Below are 27,651 nucleotides of genomic sequence, written 5' to 3' on the forward strand. Positions count from 1 at the left end.
AATAGGTTGAACTGCATGGCACCAAGGTTGGTGTTGTGTAGTTGTGTTCATACACTGTCAAGACCAACATGCATCAAGGACAAGGTGATGAGAAATATCATTCAAACCTTTATTTCAAGTCAGGGCAAACATGCAGGCACACACATTCAAACATATAGCAACGAGTACAAATCATCCTCTGAATGGATAGTTCGCAGTCAACATTACCTGCAGGCTATTGCACATTATCAGTTTGAAATGTTCTTACATTGTAACGTTTTTTCCAGGTTTCTAAGACCAAATCCCGTTGAGATACTGGTACTCCAAAGTTTGAGTCATGCGCATGCATCTCGCATTTAGCGAGAACAAAGAAAATATAAATTTTAAAAAGGTAATTTTCCAATCCTCTTTACAAAACTAGGCCAATTTAAAAAGGTGAAGCACTGCAATTGTAAAATAAATTATCTACCAGAGACTAAACTGTGGATTGCGCAGTCTGGAAGTAAGGCACAGCTGGTGATGCTTTCACATTGTAGGTGTGTAGAGGGTGTAGAGCAGTGAACACCTTCATACGGGTGTTATTTTGGTTATCATCATGACGATGCCCCAAGGTCACCACTTCCTGTCTTTGGGATCAGCTGTTGCAGGAGGTCGAGGAAGAGCTCAATGCGGCTGAGGAGTGGAGCAGTCTTTTCAGCACGCAGTATCTTGGAGTAAACATTCTTATAGGTCTTCAGGAGTTCCTCGTCCTTATTGCTATTGTAAAAAAAAAGGAACATTCTGAATGATTTGATTTTAATCAAAGCTATGCTTACATGTATTAACATTCCTTATTAATGGTGTAGGGATACTGAGATTATGATACCCTGACCCCTATCGCCACTGTGCATTGTCTTACAGAGACAAAGCTTCCTGCTAAAGAAGCATAACAATGATTGACACTTGTTAAAGAGGGGCTAGAGGAACAGCTCTGTGTGGAGGGATATTGTCACTGGGAGAGCTGTGGCAGGGCAGGACCAACACACTGGGATAAAAATGCTAAGGGTTGTTTAGATACTCAAGTTATCTGCTGGCCATAGTACAGTGTATCGAGTGGAACTCAAGGTGTTTATGGCATTCAGTGAACCAGTAGTGCTATTAGAAAGCCTACATAATGACCAGTCTTACACAATGACCTTTTATGCATCTCTTATCTTCCCATTTCACTACTCCTCCAAAACAGTGACCAATCCATCCAAGAAGAAATGGATATAAAATAGCAGATGCTCTGAGCTGCCCTATAAAGACCAAGCTACTACTGACTGACTGAACAGTCTTAATAAGATGAAAAGATTTCAGAAGTTTCAATATTATGCCTCTACTCGATCTCATGTTTAGTCCTGGTTTAGACCTCTGCAGGAGAAGGTTAACCAGGCTGGGTACAACCAGTCCTTTCCTCACCTTGGTTTGCGCTTCATGGCCGTCATCAGTTTGACCAGCTGCAGCAGCAGGAAGGAGAAACTGGGCTCAAAGACGCCAATCAACTTCATCACTTCTATGGTGTTCAGCCCTGAGGAGGTGGTGCCATCTGCACCACTGTCAAGGTGTCTTGTCAACTCTGGGCAGTCTGTCTACAAAATTAAAAAAAATTACATTCATGTGGAAATACACATAGAAATGCGAGTTATAGATCTATCATTCTACTTGAATGCAAGTCTAAGAAGCGACAGATATGTTTTATGTGCACTATTTCTATGCTTCCTGTTCTTAAGTTGTGTTTTGCGTCTTTTACTTTCGGTTTCATAAGAACAGCTTCAAAACAGCAGAAACAATATTTTTGGTTATGGAGCGGTTTACATGGTACAATGACTCTCTACACCGGTGGTTCCCAAACTTTTTATAGTCCCGTACCCCTTCAAACATTCAACCTCCAGCTGCATGCCCCCTCTAGCACCAGGGTCAGCACACTCTCAAATGTTATTTTTTGCCATCATCGTAAGCCTGCCACACACACAAACAATACATTTATTAAACATAAAAGAGTAAGTTTGTCACTTCCCACGAGCCGGGTTGTGATAAAGAGCTCTTATAGGAACAGAGCACAAATAATAATCAATCATTTTGCTCTTTATTTAACCATCTTACATATAAAACCTTATTTGTTCATCGAAAATTGTGAATAACTCACTACGCAGGTTAATAAGAAGGGTGTGCTTGAAAGGATGCACATAACTCTGTAATGTTGGGTTGTATTGGAGTCCCCGTCTTAAATAATTTTCCACACACAGTGTGCCAGTACTTAGTTCATGCTAGTGAGGGCTGAGAATCCACTCTCACACAGGTACGTGGTTGCAAAGGGCATCAGTGTCTTAACAGCGCAATTTTCCAAGGCAGGATACTCTGAGCGCAGCCCAATCCAGAAATCTGTCAGTGGCTTCTGATTAAATTAAATTTTCACAGAATGACTTGTTGCAATTTCAATGAGGCTCTCTTGTTCAGATATCAGTAAGTGGACTGGAGGCAGGGCATGAAAGGGATAACGAATCCAGTTGTTTGTGTTGTGCATTTCGGGAAAAGTACATGTGTAATTGCACACCCAACTCACTCATGTGCTTCGGTATAATCACATTTTACATTGTCCATAAGCTTGAGTTCATTTGCACAAAGAAAATTGTACAATGATGGAAATACCTGTGTGTTTCCTTGTTAATGCAGACAGAGAAGAGCACAAACGTCTTAATCATAGCCTAAATTTTGTCCGACACATTGAATATAGTTGCAGAGTCCCTGTAATCCTAGATTCAGATCATTCAGGCGAGAAAAAACATTACCCAGATAGGCCAGTTGTGTGAGAAACTTTTCATCATGCAAACTGTCAGACAAGTGAAAACTATAGTCAGTAAAGAAAACTTTAAGCTCATCTCTCAATTTAAAAAAAAACATGTCAATACTTTGTCCCTTGATAACCAGCGCACTTCTTTCTGTATGTTGTAAAAGCATTACATGGTCGCTGCCCAAATCCTTGCATAGTGCAGAAAATACACAAGAGTTCAGGGGCCTTGCTTTAACAAAGTTAACCATTTTCACTGTAGTGTCCAAAACTTCTTTCAAGTGATCAGGCAGGGTAGCCTAGTGGTTAGAGCGTTGGACTAGTAACCGGAAGGTTGCAAGTTCAAACCCCCGAGCTGTTGTTCTGCCCCTGAACAGCCAGTTAACAGGCACTGTTCCTAGGCCGTCAATGAAAATAAGAATTTGTTCTTAACTGACTTGCCTAGTTAAATAAAGGTTTTGACTTGCAACCTTTCGGTTACTAGTCCAACGCTCTAACCACTAGGCTACCCTGCCGCCCCTTTAACTTCCTGACTGATGTCTTGAGATGTTGCTTCAATATAGCCACATATGTTTCTTTCCTCACGATGCCATCTATTTTGTGAAGTGCACCAGTCCCTCCTGCAGCAAAGCAACCCCACAACATGATGCTGCCACCCCAGTGCCTCACGGTTGGGATGGTGTTCTTCGGCTTGCAAGCCTCCCCCTTTTTCCTCCAAACATAACGATGGTCATTATGGCCAAACAGTTTTATTTTTGCTTCATCAGACCAGAGGACATTTCTCCAAAAAGTATGATCTTTGTCCCCATGTGCAGTTGCAAATCAGTCTGGCTTTTTTATGGCGGTTTTGAAGCAGTGGCATCTTCCTTGCTGAGCGGCCTTTCAGGTTATGTCGGTATAGGACTCGTTTTACTGTGGATATAGATACTTTTGTACCTGCTTCTTCAGCATCTTCACAAGGTCCGTTGCTGTTGTTCTGGGATTGATTTGCACTTCACACCAAATTACGTTAATCTCTAGGAGACAGAACACGTCTCCTTCCTGAGCGGTATGACGGCTGCGTGGTCCCATGGTGTTTATACTTGTGTACTATTGTTTGTACAGATGAACGTGGTACCTTCAGGCGTTTGGAAATTACTCCCAAGGATGAACCAGACTTGTGGAGGTCTACAATTTATTTTCTGAGGTCTTGGCTGGTTTCTTTTGATTTTCCCATGATGTCAAGCAAAGAGGCACTGAGTTTGAAGGTAGGCCTTGAAATACATCCACAGGTACACCTCCAATTGACTCAAAATATGTCAATTAGCCTATCAGAAGCTTCTAAAGCCATGACATAATTTTCTGGAATTTTCCAAGCTGTTTAAAGGCACAGTCAACTTAGTGTATGTAAACTTCTGACCCAATGGATTTATGATACAGTGAATTAGAAGTGAAATAATCTGTCTGTAAACAATTGTTGGAAAATTGACTTGTGTCATGCACAAAGTAGATGTCCTAACCGACTTGCCAAAACTATAGTTTGTTAACAAGAAATTTGTGGAGTGGTTGAAAAGCGAGTTTTAATGACTCCCACCTAAGTGTATGTAAACTTCCGACTTCAACTGAAGAAAAACATATATACACAAAATAAGTTTTTTCCCCCCTTCTTTAAAAAAAATGTAAATCACATTTTTATTTGGCCTACCCCCGACGGCATTGTGCGTGTCCCAGTTGGGGAATACCTGCTCTACGCTATACTTGCTTATATTGTCACAGACTGAAATTAGGCAAACTATGGAGGAGGGCTTTCTGCATAGTACAACAAGTGGGAGGAGGTGTGGAAGTAGTTGGTGGTTAAATGTAAGCGATGATTGTCAAACAGAATGAGAGTGCCTCTGCTACAGCAGTAGGTTCTATTTCTGTTTGTGTCTGTACCTCTGTGTAGTCCTCGAGCAGCTCTTTGTGGATAAGCAGGAAGGCATGGCGAGTGTCTGTCAGTATATCCAGGGCTCCTGTCAGGGTCTTCAGCTTGGCCCCACTGCTGCTCTGACCTGTAAACACACATTGTTACCCTACCACTGAGGAAGTACAGTTCCCGCTCAGCCCAGTCAAAACTGTTCGCTGCTCTGGCCCCCCAATGGTGGAACAAACTCCCTCACGACGCCAGGACAGCGGAGTCAATCACCACCTTCCGGAGACACCTGAAACCCCACCTCTTCAAGGAATACCTAGGATAGGATAAGTAATCCTTCTCACCACCCCCCCTTAATGATTTAGATGCACTATTGTAAAGTGGCTGTTCCACTGGATGTCAGAAGGTGAATTCACCAATTTGTAAGTCGCTCTGGATAAGAGCGTCTGCTAAATGACTTAAATGTAATGTAATGTAAATGTTACTCAATGACAACACCTTTCAGGAGACTATGACAGTTTTGACCTGGCTGGGAGTGTGCCTGGCCCTGGCCTGGGTGAGTGAGCCTGACTGACCTGCCATGGTGAACTCGGCGAAGGCCACCCTCTCCAGAAGGGTGCGGAGCAGCTCGCAGGGTGCGTCCTTCAGGCTGAGGAACAGCAGGACAGCCTTGCTGTAGTGCAGCTCTGCCAGGCTCCTGTGCTGCTTCCTCAGGTGCTCATCCCCCACCTGACACAGAGGAGGAAACATCCAGAATGTACTACACAGACTGAACATCTTAATGCTTTTCTACAGATGCAACAACATTTAAATGGTTTAAAACAGGACGACTGGTAGATATCTTTCTCTAGATACAGTGTTTGTCCTAGGTCAGGTCCTTACCTGGTTGCGGAAGCAGCTGTGGTACATGGAGGCCAGGCGGTGGTGGATGGTGGCAGCTCTGTACTGGTAGAGGGGCTGGCGTGCCGACTCGGTCTGCAGGTCACAGTACTTCAGAGACTTCAGCATGGCCTCCGTCACCTCCCGCTCAATCTGGCAACCCACAGCAATGAAAACTTAGTTATGGATTACTGTGCTCCTACAATTTTCACACCGGCGCTAACCATTTCACCTAAGGCAGTATATAGAGTCCGTATGGTTAGTTAACTTGCTAGACATTTCCCATTCTGTTCATTCACCTACTATGAATCTATCCAAGTCTTACCTGTTCCTGAGCCTTCCTGGACAGAGGGGCGTAGTCCTGCAGCAGAGTGGCCAGGGTGAAGTAGGTAGTGGACAGCTCCCAGTTGACTGAGTCCCACACTGCAGGGTGGTTCCCTCTGGTGGCCAGGGAACGCATAGCCCTGAGGTAGTAGTCTATAGCCTGGAGGGGGAGAGTGTGAGTGTAAAGGTCCCTGCTCCATTTTCATTAGCACCAACTCTTACTGAAAGCATAGTGATTTTAAGTTGAATTGCCCTACTTAGAAACCTCAGAGCGTTTAAGCAGCAGTTGCCAACATGACAGGAAAGTGACTGGCAAAGATAAGCAGATCGTTTAGCATTCATGCCTTTCTATTTATTGTGGAAAGCAATACGGGGTTGGTGTAGTCATAGAAATCATGATATGTCTATTACATAATGATTCTATTAGTGTGGTAGCGGTACCTTATTGTAATAGAGAGACTCCTCTGGGGAGAACTCTCCTCTGCTCAGGTCTGCAGATGTAGCACAGTGGGCCTGGGCACAGATCCTCATCAGCCTGCCTGTGTTGCACAGCAGCAGGGAGGTGTTGGTTCTGTCCTCAATGGCCTCAAAGTCCTTCATGCCCTTCTCAAAGCACGAGAAACTCTTCTTCCATATCTCCTGTTCAGCTATAGATACAGACTTCTTCACTGAAGAGGAGGAGGGGGGGGGGGGGTTAGAGTGAGGAAGAGGTTCATATTTGTTTATTTTAGGTCTGTTTCCTGAAGTAAGATATCATGTTTCACAAATATTTCTTATATTGCTTACAGCAGTCATAAATTAAATCAGTAGTCAACAAATCAATCATTTACACAAAATCATCCTCCATAACTGATGGGCCAGACTCCGTACCTTCCTTCTCGGTCTGCATGGCAGCAGCCTGGTTCATGTAGAAGACTCCTATCTCGTTGCGAATGTTGCCCAGTCTCTTCAGTACCTGGGCTAGCTGTTCAGGACCATGCTCTTTCACCACCCCGGAGGTCAGCAGCTCGTAGGCCGCCTCATAACACTTACTGCTCACAAACAGCTGGTACTCTGGGTCCGTGGCCAGGTCACTGGCCATGTTAAAGGCTGGGGGACAGTCACACAGGCCAGACTGATCTAATTTGTAACAACAATGATGCACTGCATTTATATATAGGATTATTCAAGCTTTTAAGTATTGTAATGTTAGCGTTTGTTATTACAGGTTCTTGCTTCTGAAAAGCATTACAGCAGGGATTATCAACTAGATTCAGCCGCAGGCCTTCAAACCTTGCTTTCATTTGTATACAATCACGTATCACTATTGTGCATGGGAATACTTGGAAACAGATTTCTTATATTAAAATCATTTGGAGCTGATTTCCTGGTGTTTTTCCAGTCTTATGTCCAACAATGAAAAATACTCAAAACCACCCGTGGGCCGCCAATTGGAGAACCCTGCAACATTAAACGGCAAATCTACAGAATACTGAAACCTTTTGTGTCAATTGTGAAGGGATGTGGAGGGATGCATTTGATGAAAAGTGTGAGTGTCTCCTCACCCTGGCAGCTGCTCTCTCTGTGCAGGCTGTGCAGCACCTCCTGGTCCTCCCTGGTCTGGTAGCTGTACTCCTCCAGGTATGCAGCACGGTTACTGGCATTCTGGGCAAGCATCAGCTGGATGTCCCCACACAGAGACAGACACTGGCTGTGGAACAGCAGCACCCGCGAGTGCAGGGTACTGCTCACTGAACAGTAGGCATCTGCAGAGGGAGGGAGAGAGCGAGAGAAAGATGGATGAAGGAAGGGGGCTAGCAAGGAAGGTTCAACCCTATTTCAACAGTTCCCTCATTATCAATCAGTCCAATCTCACACAGCCAATCTGATCACGGTTAACTACATGTCCCAGAATGCCTAACTGAACCAGAGAGGAGACACTGACCGTGGCACTGCAGGGCCAGTTTGATGTAGCGCAGGGCCCGGCCATACTTGAGCAGATTAGTGGCAGCGTCTGACAGTACGTAGTAGGCCTTGGACGCCTTGAAGAAGAGCTGCAGCTTCATACGGTGCTGCCAGGACCCTGGGATCATCCCTGACCGGGTGGGATGCTTCCGGTCCTCCTGGAAGGGACCAGCTGTACCCAAGAGATATAGGGACAGAGATAGGGGCAGAGGGAGATACAGAGATAGATAGGGGCAGAGAGAGATAAATAGGGTAAACGATATAGAGGCAGAGAAATTTAGGTATTTATTAGGGGCTCTTCACATATAACGAGGAATCTGCTCATTATGGTACAACATCCTTCATTTTCAATATTGTAGTATATCAATGCTTCTTGATGGGGTCAGTGATGGCCAACCTCTGTCCAGGAGGAGTGCGATCCCTTTCTCCACGGCCTTACTCCCATCCTCATACTTCAGGGGGATGGGGGTGTTTGGGTCAGCAGCTGGGAGGTCACTCTCCTTCTTAATGCTGCCGTCCACTGCTTTTAGGCCCTGCCAATCACATCCAAACAATATATAAAACATATACAGACGCACACAAACATCAACGACGTCACACCTGCCCAGTCCCACATGTTCCCACTGCATCCATCTCCAGTGCTTGGAAGACTATGCCACATGGCCTCAAATTGCACTATTCTGTCTCTCTCCGTCACCCATACCTTTTCAATATTTAACAAATAATGCCTTTGATTCTTCCACAGTCTTAACGATGGAGGATCAGTTGATTTCAAGGGTCTTTTTTTTGTTGATGATGATTGACGAGAAAAATATGGTCCAACCCATTGGCTATCTCACCACACCCTCATATGCCATGTCTTGAAATAAGCAGATAGACGTATTAAAAGTACATTTACATTCCCATAACTATCACTACACTGCAGTAGAGCCTCACCTTTAAGACGTAGCTGAGGACATGCCGACATCTTTCCTCCTTGTCTTGAGAGACGGGAAATGCGTAGATTGGCTGCAGCGGGGGGGAAATATTACTCCATTGTCTCTATAGATGTTCTAAGACTCACTCTGTGTAGTGGCTAGTTTCTAGTTAGGTCAAGATATGTCAACATATCCATAATGTCACCCAAGCAGAGTAGCTAGTGATAAATGTGTGACACTCACCCTGATCTGGTGAGTGGACTTGTACTTCTCTGGAACAGACAGCTCCCCCACTGATTTGATAATAGCTACAGCTTTGCTATCATCCTGAGAGTCCAACGTGGTACTAAAGGAGCCGTTCTCATCACTGTCCTCTGGTAGGTCTTCTGGATCCTCTTCATCATCCTCGTCACTGTAGCTGTCCTCTGAGCCCCCGGCCCGTAGCGACTCCCCCCCAGCTCCCTCCTCTGGAGGCTCGTCCAACTGGAACAGCTCTGCCAGCATATAGTGGGCCGATGCTATGATCTGAGCCAATCAGAAAAGGGAGAGGACAGTTAGAGAGATGGAACAGGCCAACAACAGAGAAAGAACAGGCTAGCCGTGTTGTTCAACAAACGTGTAATTTATTTTTCTGCAAATTTCTCATCTTTCGATATCAATGACTTGCACAAACATTTTAGAAACAATCAAAGGCCTTTGGTCTTGTGGAGTAAGTAAGAGTACCAGTCCAGTCCATTACCTGTGGGTGCCTGTCCTGGTCCAGGAGCTTCACACAGTTGAGGAGCAACGTTCTGATTGTTCCATAGTGCTTCCTGTTCTGGCTCTTCTTCAGCATCATGTTGCTAGCCACTCTGCAAGAACAACAACGCACATTCTACAAAACAGAATGTATAGTCTACTGCCACCTGTTGGACTTACTGTATTTGCAATTACTGCACTGACTGATAACGCTATGTTTTGTGTACTGGTTTCAGGGATGTGTAGATAATGTTCCAGGTTGCAGGTGCCTACTTGTAAAGGAGCACAGCCACTGGCAGAGTGAAAGGGTTCTGGCATTTCTCCTCTGCTGCTTCCTCACAGAGAGTGGTGAGGTCATACAGCTTTACGATGTCACTTCCACTAGCTGAGGAAGCACAGAAACAGAACAGTAAGATTTAAGTAGGGCTACTGCCACATAATAATGTTTCATTACCAAGTAATTATCACGTTTATTTTGTAAGTCCTACAGGAATTAGCGAGTGTGTTGTGTTATCTCCCACCTTTGAAGAGCCAGTAGGTATGGCCCTCTTTAGTGCAGTTAGACTTGAGGAAGGACAGAATGTTCTGAGCGATGTCTTTCACAACCCTGGTTGAGAAGGTGGAGTTCTCCAGATCAGGGATGTCTTCTGTTTTGATCATCTCATATTTCTGACCAAAGAACAAAATCAGCGCTAACTTTATAACTATGTTTACATTTGAATCATTTAGCAGACTCTTATCTAGAATGACTAACAGGAGCAATACAGGTTCAGTTCCTTGCTCAAGGGCACAGACAGATTTTTCACAAAGTTCGGCTCGCGGATTCGAACCAGTGACCTCTCGGTTACTGGCTACCTGCTCAGTGTTAAATTGTGAATATGTACAGTACCAGTCAAAAGTTAGGACACACCTACTATTTCCAGGGTTTCTTTATTTTTTTTTTTACTATTTTCTACATTGTAGAATAATAGTGAACACATCAAAACTATGAAATAACACATACGGAATCATGTAGTAACCAAAAAAGTGTTACATCAAAAACTTTTATAGAGATTCTTCAAAGTAGCCACCTTTGCCTTGATGACAGCTTTGCACACTCTTGGCATCCTCTCAAACAGCTTCATGAGGTAGTCACTTGGAATGCATTTCAATTAACAAGTGTGCCTTGATAAAAGTTAATTTGTGGAATTTCTTTCCTTCTTAATGCGTTTGATCCAATCAGTTGTGTTGTGACAAGGTAGGTGTGGTATACAGAATATAGCCCTATTTGGTAAAATAAATACCAAGTCCACATTGTGGCAAGAACAGCTCAAATAAGCAAAGAGAAACAACAGTCTATCATTACTTTACGACATGAAGGTCAGTCAATCCAAAAAATATCAAGAACTTTGAAAGATTTTTCAAGTGCAGTTTCAAAAACCACCATGAAACTGGCTCTCATGAGGACCGCCACAGGAAAGGAAGATCCTGAGTTACCTCTGCTGCAGAGGATAAGTTCATTAGAGTTATCTGCACCTCAGATTGCAGCCCAAATAAATGCTTCAGAGTTCAAGTAACAGACACATCTCAACATCAACTGTACAGAGGAGTGTGTGAATCAGGCAATCATGGTCGAATTTCTGCAAAGAAACCACTACAAAAGGACACCAATAATAAGAAGAGACTTGCTGGGCCAAGAAACACAAGCAGTGGACATTAGACCAGCGGAAATCTGTCCTTTGGTCTGATGAGTCCAAATTTGATATTTTTGTTTCCAACCGCCGTGTCTTAGTGTGACGCAGATTATGTGAATGGATGATTTCTGCATGTGTGGTTCCCACCGTGAAGTATGGAGGAGGAGGTGTGATGGTGCTTTGCTGGTGACACTCTGAATTATTTAGAATTCAAGGCACACTTAACCAGCATGGTTACCACAGCATTCTGCAGCGATACGCCATCCCATCTGGTTTGCAATTAGTGGGACTACCATTTGTTTTTCAACAGGACAATGACCCAAAACACACATCCAGGCTGTTTAAGGGCTATTTTACCAAGGAGAGTGATGGGAGTGCTACATCAGATGATTTTCTCCACAATCACTTGACCTCAACCCAAATGAGATGGTTTGGGATGAGTTGGACAGCAGAGTGAAGGAAAAGCAACCAATGCGTGCTCAGCATATGTGGGAATTCATTCAAGACTGTTGGAAATGCATTCAAGGTGAAGCTGGTTGAGAGAATGCCAAGAGTGTGCAAAGCTGTCATCAAGGCAAAGGGTGGCTACTTTGAAGAATCTCAAATATATTTTGATTTGTTTAACACTTTTTTGGTTACTACATGATTCCATGTGTATTATTTCATAGTGTTGATGTCTTCGATTTATTCTACAATGTATAAAAAAGTAAAAAGAAAGAAAAACCCTGGAATCAGTAGGTATCTCCAAATGTTTGACTGATATTGTATATAGGGTTAAAATTACAAATTTGGGCATTAAAGACAGGGCTTATTTACCTGGACGATGCCATTGACATGAAAGCACATGACGAGCTCTGGAACATTGCACATCAGATTGTCCAGCCAGTAGTCAATACCTGTGAGAATGTTGATTGGCTTGTTGTTATCCCTGAAAAAGAAAGAACCTTCTAGGTATTTTGCAGGAGAACATTGCTGTGGAACAGTAGTAAACAAATTCAAATGTTTTATATTGACTGCCATGAATGATGCTTCTGGGGCCATTGTTCCCCGCTTTACATAATTCTGACCTGAGCCGCAGGCTGACAGCTGGGTAGCGCCCTCCTCCAAAGATGGGCATGTTGGACCCCACCAGCATATGGATGTCCTCAAATGTCCACAAGATGTTCCTCACAAAGTCATTCCTCAACCCCTGTAAAATAAGTTGAGGGAAAATTTGAATTGAATAGATTAAACTAATGCCAACTAAACAAAAGACAGAAAATGCACATCTTTAATCATCCTGTTGATTCATTTTCTTCGCAGTAGCCTACCTGACTGTTCTCCCCCTCGTTGAACAGTGTGGTAAGGTTCTGCTCTTTGGAAGCCACTTGTCCCAATGCATACTTGCTGTCCATGGGAACCCCTTCCTGTAAAGATTGGACATACAGTCACCAAGGAAGACACAAACTCAACAAGAGCACAACAACACAGACTTAAGGTACTGCCATTCCTGCTCATTTTCATAAAGGGAGACCTACCTCTTTGTGTGCTGCAGACTCCTCAGAGTCTGAAGCGGTACTAGTGAAGGTAGCAGGCCAGGAGGGACCAAACTCCTCCGCCCCACACCCCTCATCTGTGTTGTCTGAGTCAGGGACAGGCTCTGCGGCTCCATCACCATTAATACTGGAGAATAGATGGAGGAGTTAACCATTAGGATTTACTCTGGCTAAAATAAGGTTCTTGTTTCTATTGCAAGTCTTTTTTCACATTAACAAGTAGGCTAGTAGTCCAACTACGGCTGTGGCGGTCATGAAATGTTGTCAGCCGGTAACTGTCGTGCAAAGGACTGTTGTTCTCATGGTTATTGACTTAATTAACATAAACATGCTTAGCATCTCCGGGCTTCCACACATAAAAGCTGCTGATGTGCACCTTTGGAACATCTAGGCCTACATTTTAATAAGTTGAATGGAGCGGCTACTGTGTTGAGCGTAAAAGTGACAATTTGAGATAGGTTCAATAGGCTACACTTAATTTAAAGTGAATTATTAATTTTTGTTGTGATAGGCCTAGAAACCTCAGAATGTCTTAGAAATCAAAACATTTGGGTTGCATGGTACGACTGTATTGATGATGTGTGGCAAGCAAGTTAGGAGATATCTAGTCAACGGAATATGGAATTAAAATGACAGAATTAAAAGTGAAATTAGAAGGAAAGGCTACAATGACCAAAAGCCAACAGACAAGCTGCTATTTAGAATCTGAATGGAGTTGTTATTTGTAGGCTAACTGTAGGATGGTGAGAAGCACAATTAGCCTAGTTACCTAGTTTCTATCAGTTTGATGCAGTCAAAACTGGTATGGGATGATAAATAACTAGCAGTATACTAGCATGAGTTAAGTGGTTGCTGTCTCTCTCGCTCTTCACCTCCGCCTGCTCTGAGCCTCCCGCGTCTAATTCACACACACCGCACAGCCCCTCGACCACTCCATAGCAGCTACAGCTGCTCGCTCTGTGCTCCTATCCCTCCCTCCAGTTAATTGCTCCAGTTAATAAAGTAGCAAAACAATTGGCTTTTCTGCTGCTTCCCTCACTTGGATTGGACTGGGTGTGGACCCGACCGGCTCCATACGGGGATGGGTCTGGTTGTCCTTATGTCCATTCGGAATGGGTTTTTCCATATTGGGTCCAGGGCTTTCCCATATCCATTTCGGAACAGGAGCTCTAACTCCCATCACCATTCCTCATCACATAGATTATTTAGATTCAATAATAAGGTGTTTAGAGAGTGATTCGAGAGGGACGATAGAGTGCTGAGTACCAAGCTATTAGTGAGGACCGTTAGCAAATTGGATAGGCTACCCATCAACATCATCAATTTGCGCAGTTTTGGATGAGATTACCGTGACCAACGGTCAGAGGGAATTTGACTGCGGTCATGACTCGTGACTGCCAGTGTGGTGGTAATGCGGTCACTGTAGCCCTAAGTCCAACAGCCCTAAGTTCAACCTCAAATAACTCACCTGTAGTAGAGGAATTTGGACAGGATTGCTTTTTGGTACCAGTGTTCCTTGCTCTTCTTTTTTCTCTGCCACTTTTGATCTATTAGTCTCTGGTAAAACTCCTTCAGCCATGTCCAATCTCCTGTCTGTGACAGAGCATACATATGGATCTCACTACTATACTGGCTACAATCAAAGAAAAACACAATCAAATGTATTTCCACAACCATTGTCAATCATTCAGACATTTTCAGGCTTTCTCACTTCCACAGTGACATTAAAACAGGCTTATTCTCCACTGGCTGTCTAATTGTACCTGAGAGGACCTCATGAAGAGCTCCTGAATGTCCAGTTCATCAAGGAGGAGAGTCCTTCCCACGCGGTGGACGGCCATACTGACATGGGACTTACTGTAGGGGATCTTCAACAGCTTCTTGATGTTCTGAGTAGAGAAGAGAATGAGACCGTTAGCTTCAACAAACCATTTTGATTACCAAACATGTCAAATACATAACACAGTAGCAAAACAAATTCTTAGATAGTCCTACCTCAGAGTCTGACACCACATCAACATCATCCCCAATAGAATCAATGAAGTCATAGGCCATCCCAAAACTGTAGATAGAAGAACATACAAGTACATGAGCACCTTGCAACAATTCAGTGATGATGCATACACCACATCTTGTTTTGAGGACTAAATAACCAGCACTTCACCTGGAGAAAGGCTTGCTCTTGCTGCTGGACCCTAGTACAGTGGACCCTGCAGGCCCAAGTTGGGGACTCTCCCGGAGCCAGTTGGCAGGAGGCAGCTTCAGGTCTGTCTTCTCCTGCAGTAGTGCATAGGTGGTGGGTGGAGGGGCAGCAGAATACTTCACCACCGCACGGCTCTTTATTTCGTTGTTGCCAAGGCACATCTCCAACTCCTTTGATACACGTAAACAATGGTAGCATTGATGGTAAACTCAGGCAACTTGATTCAATATAACAAGTAGATAGCTAGATTATTGTGATGTAAATATCCCATGTACGTGCAGCTAGCTAGCTACAGAGATAACATGCATAGACATAACTGCAGTTCAAAGCTAGCTAGCTACAGTACAGCTTACCTGTCTGCCAATAGTACTGGCAATATCACCCCCACTGTCATCTAACGTTACGTCTTCACTTCCACGGTCTGGAGGGACGCAATCCTCTCGGTTCCCTGGTGCTGAACTCATTTTCTGTCTGCAATTCAAGCTAGCTACTGGTCACAAAAACGAATGCTGCCCAAGGGGTAGCCGTCCTTAGCTAACTAATTAGCTTCCTAAAAATGTCAACAACAAAAACACAGTGATAACCTAAATGAATTGCAAGTGCTGGCTAGCTAGCCACTGTAGTTGCTATATCTACCACCAGCTGATTAGATACCTAGCTAGCTACCTAACGTTATAGCTTCACACACCAAGCGACATATTGGTTCATCTGAGCCAAACGATAAAATTGGCAAGATGGCTAACACTATCTCCGTTCTGCAGCCATCCAGACTGTATCAACACCACTTGCTGCGTTATTCTGTTTGCTGCTGTTGACAGAACACACATTTGCGTAAAGACACAGATTATCCATTATATTGACCAGATACTCTAGCCGCCGCTCCAACAATAAAAATAAATGAGGGGTGGGACAAGATGGCGGAGTGAGTGGTCGCATTAAACTGAGCTCCTAAACTTTATTTGAATTCAAGTCCTAATTTGAGTTTGACGACGAACACAGAGTTAAAGTTGCGTTTCTTACTGTATTTTTTTTCAATTTGTTTGGTGGTTCATCGAACATCTATTTTACACTTTGTTATACTTAAGTTCAGCCAATAGAAGCTAGCAATACATCAGCGTTAGCGAGCTATTAACCTTAGCTGAGATAGACGCTAACAGTGTAGAGGGAGCTGTCGTAACCGAGGTGAGTACTGTCAACTATATGGACGATTTTGACACCCCCAGAAGTAACGGTACCAAGGTTGCAGAAATTATTTGGTACAGGTGTCCAAATAACCAATTTGACCCCCCCCCCCCCCCATCCCGAAGAGACTACGAGAAAGTAACGCGGGGCAGACTCAACCACTCCAGCAAATAAAGCCATCTTCAAGGCAATCCAAGGTTTAAACAATAACGTTACATTTGACGAACAAGCTACTCGGCTGAATGGCTTTGATGAGTGGATTTTTAAATGTATTTTTTAACTATCGATTGCAAACGTTTCCAAAACTACAGAGTTTAATGCAGCAGGCATTAAGGATACCACTAATGATGTGAAACTGTTGAAAAATAAAGTTGATGCCCTGGCAAAAGAAAACGAGGAGCTGCGCACAGCCAGTGCTGAACCAGACGGATACAAGCACCGATGGGGAGCTGAGACTGAACAGGCTTCTTGAAACTGATGGTGAGAATATCAAATAGATTGTGATTGACATTATTGGGAGGTTTGTTCCATATCCCCCTGCTACCCTGAACATCGCGGTAGATGTTATACATTGTCTCGGGGAAAAGATAAAGGAGAACGACAGGTTCATATGGAGTCTCTCCCCACTCAAGTGCAGTTACAGTATATTAACTACAGAGTCGGAGCAATTATCCCAAGACCAATGCAGTGTGATCATTGTAATGCTTTTGGTCATGTATCAAGTGTTTGCAGAAGGGAGAAGCCGAGATGTCCAAGTTGTGGAAAATATCATTATGTGTTATAAAAGTGATGCATATGTGACATGTTGCAATTACGGTGGAAACCATGCAGCCACGTCTTTCGAATACCCCACACTGTGAAATAGAATGAGGTGGCCAAAATCAGGGTTGCACAGAGCATTTCATATACAGCAGCTGTGAAAAGGGTTGAGGGTTTGAATGGTGCACCAGAAGAGTCCATGGTGGTGGATAGGCCTAGGCTGCAGGGGTTGCCTTTCACCATCAGGATCCTGACATTTGAAAGGTTAAGAAGGTGGACTTTGTGGCCTTTATAGCTATGGTAATTAATGGCACTGTCAAGGTAGAGAGAAGACTTTGGGGCCTTTCTGAACAGGTGTGTGTGTGTGTGTGTGTATATATATATATATATATATATATATATATATATATATATATATATATATATATATATATATATACCTGTTCAGAAAGGCCCCAAAGTCTTCTCTCTACCTATATATATATATATATATATATATATATATATATATATATATATATATATATATATATATATATATATATATCACACACACAGTGGGGCAAAAAAGTATTTAGTCAGCCACCAATTGTGCAAATTCTCCCACTTAAAAAGATGAGGCCTGTAATAATATCATAGGTACACTTCAACTATGACAGACAAAATGAGAAGAAAAAAAATCCACAAAATCACATTGTAGGATTTTTAATTTATTTATTTGCAAATTATGGTGGAAAATAAGTATTTATATTTTGTTCCCAGTTTCGCCTCTTCCTCTCTGGTATTGCTAGACGTCAGAGCAGGAATACTTTTGAGGAGATTGGGATCATATTTCAGGACACTGCACGTTCCCCGTACGTCGTCAATAGTCCGCGCGGCGCATTCTGGGTACACTCCGAAATCACGGTCTCTTCTTCGGGGAGTTAATTGAGTGCTAGCACAAAACCCCAACATGGGTATGAATTACGTGAACAAGAACTCAGAATTACAAATATTTTCCAGGATTTGAGAATAATTTGTCCTTTGTAATATCGTATATCGTTAAACTCGTGTCATTACGTGCTTTCGAGGAAAATAGGTTTCTCGAATCATACCCAGATTGACGATTAGCAGCATAACAACGTAAACGCGATTGGTCGAAAGTCTGCTGGGCGGAGCGTTACACGTTCCCCCATTTATTTCATGCTGTGATTCCTGTATCCTGCTTTTATAATGTCTCCGTTCAAAGTAGCGAGAGAGCTCACAACTTCCGGGTGAAAAAACTAAATAAAATACTGCATTTGCAGGATTATGAATTGAGCCAAACTCCAAATTAAGCTATGCAGGATAAGTAGCTTCTAATACAACATGATATAATACAGTATTTGATATAATTGGATTTAGACAAACACATATACAAGAATACTGGTTTGGGTTGGACTTTTAGATTGATAGAACATGTCGTTTGTGATGTTGCAACCAATGTACCCTGGGTCTTGTTAGTTGCTGCTCCCTTCATATTTGTTTACTTTTGACCCGGATATGCCATTTCCTTCTAGAAGTTTACTTCCAGTGAATTTCCAGAAAAGGCTAGACAAATTGAATAACTTTCTATTCATTATCTTATGTTCTATTATTTTATTTGTCTATTCTTTACCCTGACTTATCTTTAGCAACATTAATTATTCCTTTATTTTCGTATTCCCTTTCCCCCAGTTAAACAATTGGAAGGGCCAATGCAGACGTTTTTATCTCAATATCAAATCATTTCTGGGTAACAATTATGTAGCCTACCTTACTGTGGTTGTTTTCAATTAAAATGCTAGGACTGTCTGGTAGTAGTCTGAGTGGAGGGGGAAAACATCAATGTTATTGGCAGAGAGGTTTGGAACTCCCTATGTTATTGGTTTATTAACACATTTCCTGGTAATGTCACAATTTCACAGAATTATTCCTCCCTCATTGTGTGGAAATATATATAAAACAAAAACTCCAGTTTTTGATTGCACTGGACCTTTAAATTAAAAACTGTACCTAACTAGTTTAAAATTAATTGAAGTAAATTGGGATAAAGCAGCCACTACAAAGAAAACAAAGACATCATCTTTGGAAGTGTGCGTGGCGTGGGGAAGACGAGGGAAGACTTCTCAGCCTATCAGACACACTAACAGGACAGCCAGGACACAGAGGGCACCACCAGCAGGCGTTTCCCAGGAACCATCTGGAGAGGTCCACTGTGGCAGCTGCTGCCCAGGCAGGAGAGCACTTTGTGGTTCGGGAGGCATGATGAGGACCGTCCTGTGCCCCTTGGAGTGCTGGCAGCTTCCAACTGTTCCTCCTCGTCCAAGCCTTCCAGATACTCCTACCATAGCAGGCATTAGATAAATAAACCATATTATCCAGATACTCTTCTTTAGGAAATCTGAAAGCAACACATCTTGATGATAGTCTTATAAGTGCAAATGAAAAATGTAAACATTGAGATACGGAGATGTTGAATTGTATTATACATTTCTCTTAAGAACTGGGTTCTTACTGGAATACAGATCAGACTACCATCCATCCCTTTTGTTCCTCAGTAATTCATCAAGTCCAGATTAATTACGTGATGAAGGGCCGTCTAAAGTACACCATTCATCATTGGATTTAATGAAGTAGATAAAAAAAACGTGTAAATCAATCACGTCATAAATGAGAAAGATTATTAGATGTGATGTATAAAAGACAAAAGAAGACACTGAGTAGACATTATGGCATTATATTCCTCTACTGATAAAAGATTCACCAATAAAATGCAAGCTTTTAATTTAGAACTTTGTCGAATTGATACTGCCACAATCCATCTGAGGCACTTACACCAGCTGAATAGCAAACATGATTGAGGTGCAATGTGTGTGTGTGTGATTGCGTGCCTGCAGGTGTTTTGCTCTGTCTTCCGTACTGCGCCTACAGAGTAGTGATGGGTCGTTCGTAGGTGAACGTTGGGAGCCGGCTCGCATATCAGAAGAGCCGAATCTATAAATGTAAAAAAAGATATGAATAATCAAAATATTTAAATAAATAGAATTAACAAATAAAATTAAAATAAAAAAATAATATAGGCCTAAATGCTCACACATTCGTTCTGTCTGCTCAGACTAACAGCCTCACCTGTTGTTCCTGTCAAACAGACACGCAGTGTCAACCAATGAACCAAAGATGCGTGAGGGAGGGCGGAGCCAACTCAGTCACACACCTAACAGCTGTGAAAACAACAGCTGGAAAATGAGTCGGAAGCACAGTAGCATTTGGGTGCATTTTAATAATGTAGGCAATGTTAGAGCACAGTGTAGAATTTGCCAAAACAAAATTTCATATAAAGCCGGTTCTACGCACAACCTACACCAGCATATGCGAACTGCACCCAACTGTGAAGCTAGCTGTAGCGGAGCTTCGAGAAACTGGCGGGCCTGCTAGTGATCGTGGTGGAGCCAACATCTCCACACGTCAAGTCAAGTAGGCCTACTCCGCGACCCACAGCAACGCAGTCTTCAATGGACCAGTTTATGCCAAAGTCTATGTCTGTAGCAAAACAAGGCCAAATTGATATCGCATTGGCTAAAATGGTTGCCACCGATTTACATACATTTTCGATCGTGAAGGACAGGTTTTAGAAATTATAGCAATAGTCTAAATCCAATGTACACAACTCCAAGCAGGAAAACCCTTTCAAAATCACTTATTCCACAACTGTACGAGAGCACACAGGCTTCAGTGTGGGAAAGAGTCCAAAAAGCTACTGCAGTTTGCCTTACCACTGACTGCTGGACATCAAGGGTAACCACTTACATGTCGGTTACATTTCACTTTAATTGAAGATTTTTTTTATGTCTAGCTGTCTTCTGGACTGCTTAGAGTTCAGCGACAGACACACCTCAGAGAACTTGGCAGAGGAACTGTTGGGAGTGGCCAGAGAATGGCAAGTAGATGGAAAAGCGACAATGCAGCTAACATAACCAAAGCCATAAAAATGTTACAATGGACTCATCATCCATGTCTTGCCCACACAATCAACCTGATTGTAAGAGATGCTCTGAAGGTGATGAAGCCCACTGTGGACAAAGTGAAAGCAGCTATGGAATACTTCCACAGGAGCACAGTAGGTGCTGAAAAACTAAAGTCTACACCGCCAGATGGGGATGCCTGGCTGAGGCCATAACAAGACTGCACTACAAGGTGGAATTCAACATTTTATATGTTGAAGTGGTTTTTTGAGTCATAGGATGCCATCATCTCTACCTTGGCCATTGTCAATGCACCTGTTGATGCTCTGACCCAAGAGGAATGGGAGGAGGTGTGCAGAGTCCTGGAACCCTTTGAGCAGGTCACTGTGGAGATCAGTAGAGAGGTACAGTAAGCAGTTATTACAACATTATTATTTAATCCAGTAGTATATATGTATTTGAGCAGTACATGAGAATGTAGTATCAGTAGACAAAACATGAACCTGAAGTAATAAGTTACTGCTATCTATTTTCAGCTATGTGACAGCCTCAAAAATGATACTCTGTGTGAGGGTCTGCAGCGAATCACAGCCAGCCGCCAGAGAGAAGCAAATGTAACCACAGGACATGTGACAGAGTTGATGGACACCCTATGTTCATCAATGGACAGAATCCACAGAATGGAATATAATCACGTGCTATCAGAAACCGCTGCACTTGACCCCAGGTTTAAGAAGTTAGCCTTCAGTGATGCCAGAGCGATTGATGAGGCTCTTCAAAGAATAACCTCAGCAGCAGGGAGGGACAGCCCCAGCAGTCAGCTGGCTCAGGCACCAGGGCAACAGGAAGAAGAGGGATCAGATGGATTAGAAGCACCAGCAGTAGTGCCACAAACGTCTGCTGTTTGGATGCTATTTGATGAGAGAGCAACTGGGGATGCAGAACGATGGAATCCCTCAGCATATGCCATAATGGAGCTCCGATCCGATTTGGAGGAGCCCCTCCTCCAAAGATCTGCAGATCCTCTGAGCTGTTAGGAGAACAAGGCCTCTGTCTACCCACATCTTACTAAAGTCATGGCAGGAATACTCTGCATAGTGGCCACATCCGTTCCCTCTGAGAGGGTCTTCTCGAAAACGAGACAAATAATTACTGAGAAAAGAAACCGCATCAGCCCCTTGAAAGTGAGGCAGCTTGCACTTCTGAATGCAAATCTCTCATAAAAGCAAAATATGGCCAGCATTGCTGTGTGCTGCTGGTTATAACATGGCAATAAAGAAGAGAGAAAAGAGGGACCAGTTTAATGTTTTAAGTGGGGTGCTGCAGTTTTGCACATTGTTATTTATTTTTCTTTGATGGTGCAATATTCTATTATTATGTTGTTCAGATTGTATTCGTTTTGAATTGTTACATTTATATGTACTTTGTTTATATGCATTCAAAAGTTATACTTTGAATGCAAATGTTTAATAGCATTCTTTTTCATAACAAACCAATGCATTTTTAAATACATTGTGGTTAAGGTAGAGTATGATTTCATTTAATAATTTAATTTGAATTCGTGGCTAAATTCACAATATCTCCAGCAGATGGCAGCTCTGTATGAGTAATGGTTATGGTCTGACAAGTACAGTAGTTATCTGTTATGTTGTGCATGACCTCATCAAGAAAGACGTCACCTGTCGGGGCCCAGTCTTGGGAAAGAAATCGGGTTTGTACTTCATGTCAGAGACGGGCAAATTAGAGCATCTGCATGGAAGGGAGCTTGATGACGTCTATTAGACATGCTACAACATGTCCCAAAGGCTGGCAGATACCCCTCAGCAGCAATCTGTTTCACTGTAACCACTTAAATAGGACATGGCCGACTGTACTGGGGAGAGGAGGGAGGGTCGGGTGTAAGGCAAGGAGAACACCTGCTTGGGATGTCTGTATATTCTCTATGCGGGCAAAGAGAGAGAGAGAGAGAGAGGTGGGCTGGGGAGCAGCTGCTCTCTTTCAATGAGCACTCTACAGGGAGATTGTTGTTCATTTTTTTCTTTCTCTCTGGGGTCTCTATCTTGCCTGACCTTTACTTCACTGTTAGATCATGCAGTATTTATAGAAGAGATGAATTAGACAATGAGCTGACCTTTTGAACCATCCATTCTCTCGCAGTTAGTAGGTTTGCGGCTGGAGACGGTGGATTGACAGAACATGTGTTCAGTAACCACAGGAGCAGAGAAAGAGTTAGATAGTCATCTATCTAAGATTGTCCTCTTATCTTTTATCTTCCACCCTATGGGAGACTTGCTAAAAATATTACTCAACAATACAGTAATGTAAGGAAAGGCAAAGATGTATCGACCTGGAATCACAATTCATAGGCACCATCAAATCACCATCACATATCTTATCTTACAGAGGCAGTTGAACTGAATTTGGATAGGGGAAGAAGAGTGGAGGTGGTATCAGGGTTTCTGTGGACTTTTTTTGATTGATGAAAGTTATGAACCGGTAGATTGTGTGACTGTATTAATGCTTGGTGAGAGAATTGTACAGCATTCATGAAGAGGAGCCTTTAGCCATATTGAGAAGCAGGTGCTGCTTACAAAGTAACACCTGCACCTCTCTGTCTGGCGGTCAGTCTGTCCATCTGTCTGTGAGTTACTTTGGACTGTATTTTCTGCATGCACCTGCTGGATAGTGAGGCTATAGTGCTGGCCTTGGCTTCACCACAACATGCCTGTTCCATTCATTGACTGTGCACCACGCCCCAGCCTCAAGCAGCTCAACATCAAATCAAATTGTATTTGTAAACAACAGGCCCTTCCCAACCAATCAGAGAGAAAGAAAATAGAGAAATAATAGAAAAGCAATAACCCCCCCCCCACACACACACACACACACACACACACACACACACACACACACACACACACTCTTCATAGAGGAAGAACTCACAGGGGAACACATTGAGAACCATGAACTCAATTATAGATGACTTGACCCCTTTCTCTGTCTGTATATTTGTAGGTAGATTTGTTTTTGTTTCCTCTGCCCACTCCACCCACGCTCTGTCCCGATGTAGTGACGTATTTTAAATCTCTGTGGCAACAGCGTCCTAATTTATTCAGTTCGCAAGAGAGGTCAAGAACAACCCCACCCACCCTAACTCTACAAAACACAGCAAAACCCATTCCCCCATCATAACCATGATAAGTGAAAGAACCCATACTCAAAGGACCTGTTCGAGAGGATCAAATCCATTATGCATTGTGGGTAAATGGTGACTGACTTACTGATTTACTAATAATAATGAGCAGTTATTTATGATGTAAGGTGATCTGCAGATCAGGCAGTCTGTCGGCTGCAATGTCGAACAAGCCCTATGTGGTCCATCCATACCATGTTTGTATGCATTTGTGTATGTGCGTGTGTTACTGAGTATTTGTGCGTTTCTGTGTGTTTGTGCATGTTTGTGTTCACACTGTGATGTGTAAATATGGACCAACAAGTGCAAACAGATGCCAGCTGGCGTATCAGACTTCCAATCACTGTCTCTCACAGACAAAAGACACAATTCAGTAAACAAGCTTTCAACCACCAAAGCGTACCTTGATGAATATTAAATTAGACACTTTGAAATGAATCGTACCTCTTTGTTACTGGAGGCCCCGATCCACCGTGTCTGTTTGCTGTTATTTATTTGCAGGTGTGTCTCTTTGATGTGACGAGTTGAGAGGTTCTGCACCTGCTGGAGAGAAAAGGCTTTGCTTTGATAAGGACCGGAAGATTGCCAGACAACCAAAGTTCCTGTATCCCTCCCTGCATGAAGGTGCTAAAGCAAGCGAAGGTGGCCTTCATGTTATTGTAAAGCACTCCCTCATCCTATACCTCCCTCCGATTTTGATCTGTGAATATAAAATAATTTTTGTGATCCTCCCTAAGTTACATTAGCATGATAATATAGGTCAGCCTCGAGGGAGCAAAGTGCAAGGTGGTAACAAAATGAAACATGCATGTTTGGGTCAACAGTTCAGCATAACAAAGGGCCTTTTAGTAATAATATGATTGGATGATGTCCTTGGAACACAAAGCATAAAATTGTCAAGTTTTTCCCATAAAAAACAAATATGCCCATGTGGATAGAAAAAAAGAGAGATATGTTGCAACAAAAAGTATTCTTGGTCAAACATTTCAGTAACCGCTGATATTGTCTGGAGTCTGTTTCGTCAAGGATTCAATTTGCGTAGTCTTAGTGAATGGCTGTTTGGAAAAAGCTACACTGTTTCCTCATACTACTATCTCCACCACCACCTGGACTAGCTGCCTATTCAGAGGTACCCTCATCTACATTATTAACAAAGAGCTCCAATGCTGCCCTTCTCCCAGTCACCCTAAATACAAGTTTACCCTCATGTTGTACCGGACGAATATTCAGCAAGCCAATTTCGGCAAATGACAGCCTCTGTAATTCCCTTTTATTGCAGATGACCGTTGCAGTAATGAAGTTTTGCGCTTTGCATTTCTTCCATTACCTATTCATTAAAGATGCGACTGGAAAATAGAGTTGTCATGGAGATGGCTCCGCAAATTCACACAACATCCTACGAATGTTTTCTGTTTACTCTGGTTCCAAGATAACTAATGGCAAAATACCCCCTCCTCCTCTCCCCCACCTCTTTTGCAACCTCACCCTCTTTTTGTGTCCTTCCCTGCCCCTTTCATACATTCTCTCTATTGCTCTCTCTTTCTCTGCCACCCTCACCCTCTCTAATGAAACAAATTTGAACTGATGCAATGAGCTCACATTAAGATGTGTGTTTATTTCTGCTCAGGCTGGTTCATTACAGTCTCAACCTCCAGACAAAAACAGTTCTCATCTTAGGCTGAAATGAGAAAGAGCCCACTCCACTCAGAGGCAGAGAGAGAAATGTAATTTAACAGCAGTGCTACGTGGTCCAACTGATCTGTCTTTCTGTAGGACATGGCAGTCAGTCTGCATTCCCTGCCAACCCAAACATCCTTGTTACCGTGTGCCTAAGCTTTCCAGAGGCTGTGGTGATACAGGTACCAGCTATCTCATTCCTACAGGGGACCAGAGGATAAGATGTCCTGCAAATGTCCTGATCATGGAGGGAGTTTGCCAAGTCGAGATAAGAACTCCCTAGTTAACCTCTATATGGCAGTAACATTGCTAGCCTTTCACGGAAGTGTGTGTGCATGTATGTGTACTGCACAGAGTAGTGGTGGGGCTTGTTAGCTGTAGTCTTGTCCAAGCTGCTGCCTCATGTCCCAATTGGAGAGCCGATTGGTCTGGCGTGTTGTCTCCAGGCAGGATAAAACACTGGCTCCTACTCCACATCACACACACTTGTTTTTCACAAGTCCACTCTTTCATTTTTAGGTGATGAATAAGTAGTTGTGTATGTAAAATCACCTGTGGGTTGTGTGTAGGATAATATGACCTTATGTTTAGTGAAATAGCTAGATTAATATACAACCTGAGGAGGGAATATACAAAGAAAAACATTACAAGGATGGGTTGATCCATCAAACACACAGCACATGGAAAACATGTCAAAAGGCGTGAAGACTGTGTCAGTCAGTGAATCATTTAATTAGCTGTAATCAAATAACAGCATCCTTTTTATCAGGGTGAATGGGGACTGTTCATTTGAGTGTGTACATCACGTTGAGTGCTTGGCCTATGCCTTTAATCAGCCTGTAATTATCAGACAGATTCTCAATGCCACACTAATTAAGATATTCAAACGCTACATGGGAAAACGTTGTAATATGGAGATTTCCTGCACAACACCAGGGAAATCTATGTAATTCTCAGACCATTCTCAGTTCAGCTAGACAAAGATTGAGAGGATTTGTTATAGAGAATGTCTAAATGACATTGCATGTGTAATTACATCCGTATTAACTATGCATTAGTGTTCACTTCTGTATATTATCATTTGCAAATTATTAAATGAATCCTTTCTAATGATATTGCTTGTTTTTTATTATCATTATTATTATAGTCATTTTGACAAATTCTTTAAAAAAAATGCATCAATGTTAATCCAAAATCATATTTCTAAAACAATTCTTGACAAAAAAAAAACTATCCCCCCACACACTGCAAAACTTAGCCAATGGTCTTCCCACATATTGACCTGACAGCATTGTAGATAAACCCTCTCCCTCACTGTGCTTTTCTTATTTCAGCCAATAGCTTCCTGCCATTTCCGTGTGTTCATTCAACAGAGGACCCCTCAAGATTTCCACATTTCTACTTCCCTTGAACCACTCTCCCTCCTCAGTAAACCCCTGCCTCACAACAATTTAATCCCATTACCAAAGCCTGTTAAACCTATCCAGTTTTACAGATTAGGAATGCAGCACAACTCTGCTCCCTACTCTGATGTTTGCTGCATGTATGTCAAAGCAAAGGTGTCTCAAACATTCAGATCAAAATGTCCAACAAGCTCCGGTGTAGGCAGGTTAATTAGAAGTCAGGTGCTGTTGGCAGCTTGTAGCACAAAGCTTCTTCATTTAGCCGTTTCCAACATTGTTTTCTTCAGTGGCCTACTTGATATTGCCTGTGAGCAGTGGAGGCTGCTGAGGGGAGGACGGCTCATAATAATAGATGGAACGGAGCAAATGGAATGGCATCAAACACTTGGTAAACATGTGTTTGCCGTATTTGATACCATTCCACTGATTCTGCTCCAGCCATTACCACAAGCCCGTCCACCCCAATTAAGGTGCCGCCAACATCCTGTGCCTGTGCTGTATGTGACAAATGGAGTTTGTGAGTGTTTGTCCTTGGAGTTGTTTACCTCATTTGAGCAGCACCAGTTCAATTAACCTGAACAAA

The 27,651-nt window shown here is 42.8% G+C and overlaps 1 protein-coding gene and 1 long non-coding RNA gene across 3 annotated transcripts; one reads left to right on the plus strand and one right to left on the minus strand.

The window, feature by feature from the left end:
- Window positions 1-88: 88 nt before the first annotated feature.
- Window positions 89-15,824, minus strand: LOC135511056 (erythroid differentiation-related factor 1-like). Of its 2 annotated transcripts, none has more exons than XM_064932541.1 (25): window positions 15,246-15,824; window positions 14,854-15,062; window positions 14,685-14,751; window positions 14,453-14,578; window positions 14,158-14,282; window positions 12,672-12,816; window positions 12,465-12,560; window positions 12,222-12,343; window positions 11,971-12,082; window positions 10,003-10,150; window positions 9,755-9,866; window positions 9,483-9,594; window positions 8,987-9,268; window positions 8,763-8,834; window positions 8,224-8,359; window positions 7,807-7,998; window positions 7,427-7,627; window positions 6,753-6,971; window positions 6,324-6,550; window positions 5,884-6,042; window positions 5,562-5,711; window positions 5,255-5,408; window positions 4,703-4,818; window positions 1,420-1,589; window positions 89-735 (listed from the first exon to the last, which is right to left on the minus strand). In XM_064932541.1, the coding sequence occupies exons 1-25, from the start codon at window positions 15,354-15,356 to the stop codon at window positions 573-575; spliced, it is 3,726 nt and encodes a 1,241-aa protein (XP_064788613.1). In that variant the 5' UTR covers window positions 15,357-15,824; the 3' UTR covers window positions 89-572. The 2 variants fall into 2 exon arrangements, with proteins under 2 accessions (XP_064788613.1, XP_064788612.1); XM_064932540.1 differs by having other exon boundaries at window positions 6,753-7,001.
- Window positions 15,825-16,075: 251 nt separating this feature from the next.
- On the plus strand, window positions 16,076-26,778 carry LOC135511057 (uncharacterized). The gene is made up of 2 exons (XR_010451201.1): window positions 16,076-16,554; window positions 24,490-26,778. It is a non-coding gene; the product is annotated as an uncharacterized LOC135511057 (long non-coding RNA).
- The last annotated feature ends 873 nt before the right edge of the window (window positions 26,779-27,651 follow it).

Source organism: Oncorhynchus masou, chromosome 23, assembly GCF_036934945.1.
Source record: "Oncorhynchus masou masou isolate Uvic2021 chromosome 23, UVic_Omas_1.1, whole genome shotgun sequence".
Classification (NCBI taxonomy): domain Eukaryota; kingdom Metazoa; phylum Chordata; class Actinopteri; order Salmoniformes; family Salmonidae; genus Oncorhynchus; species Oncorhynchus masou.

Excerpts from the sequence above, each read along its gene's own strand:
- LOC135511056 (XM_064932540.1), bottom strand. The coding sequence starts at position 15,356 with ATGAGTTCAGCACCAGGGAACCGAGAGGATTGCGTCCCTCCAGACCGT. Across the intron at positions 12,344-12,464 it reads ACGAGGGGGAGAACAGTCAG|GGGTTGAGGAATGACTTTGT; the intron begins GTAGGCTACTGC and ends CTTATTTTACAG. Across the intron at positions 6,043-6,323 it reads AGTCTCTCTATTACAATAAG|GCTATAGACTACTACCTCAG; the intron begins GTACCGCTACCA and ends CTCCCCCTCCAG.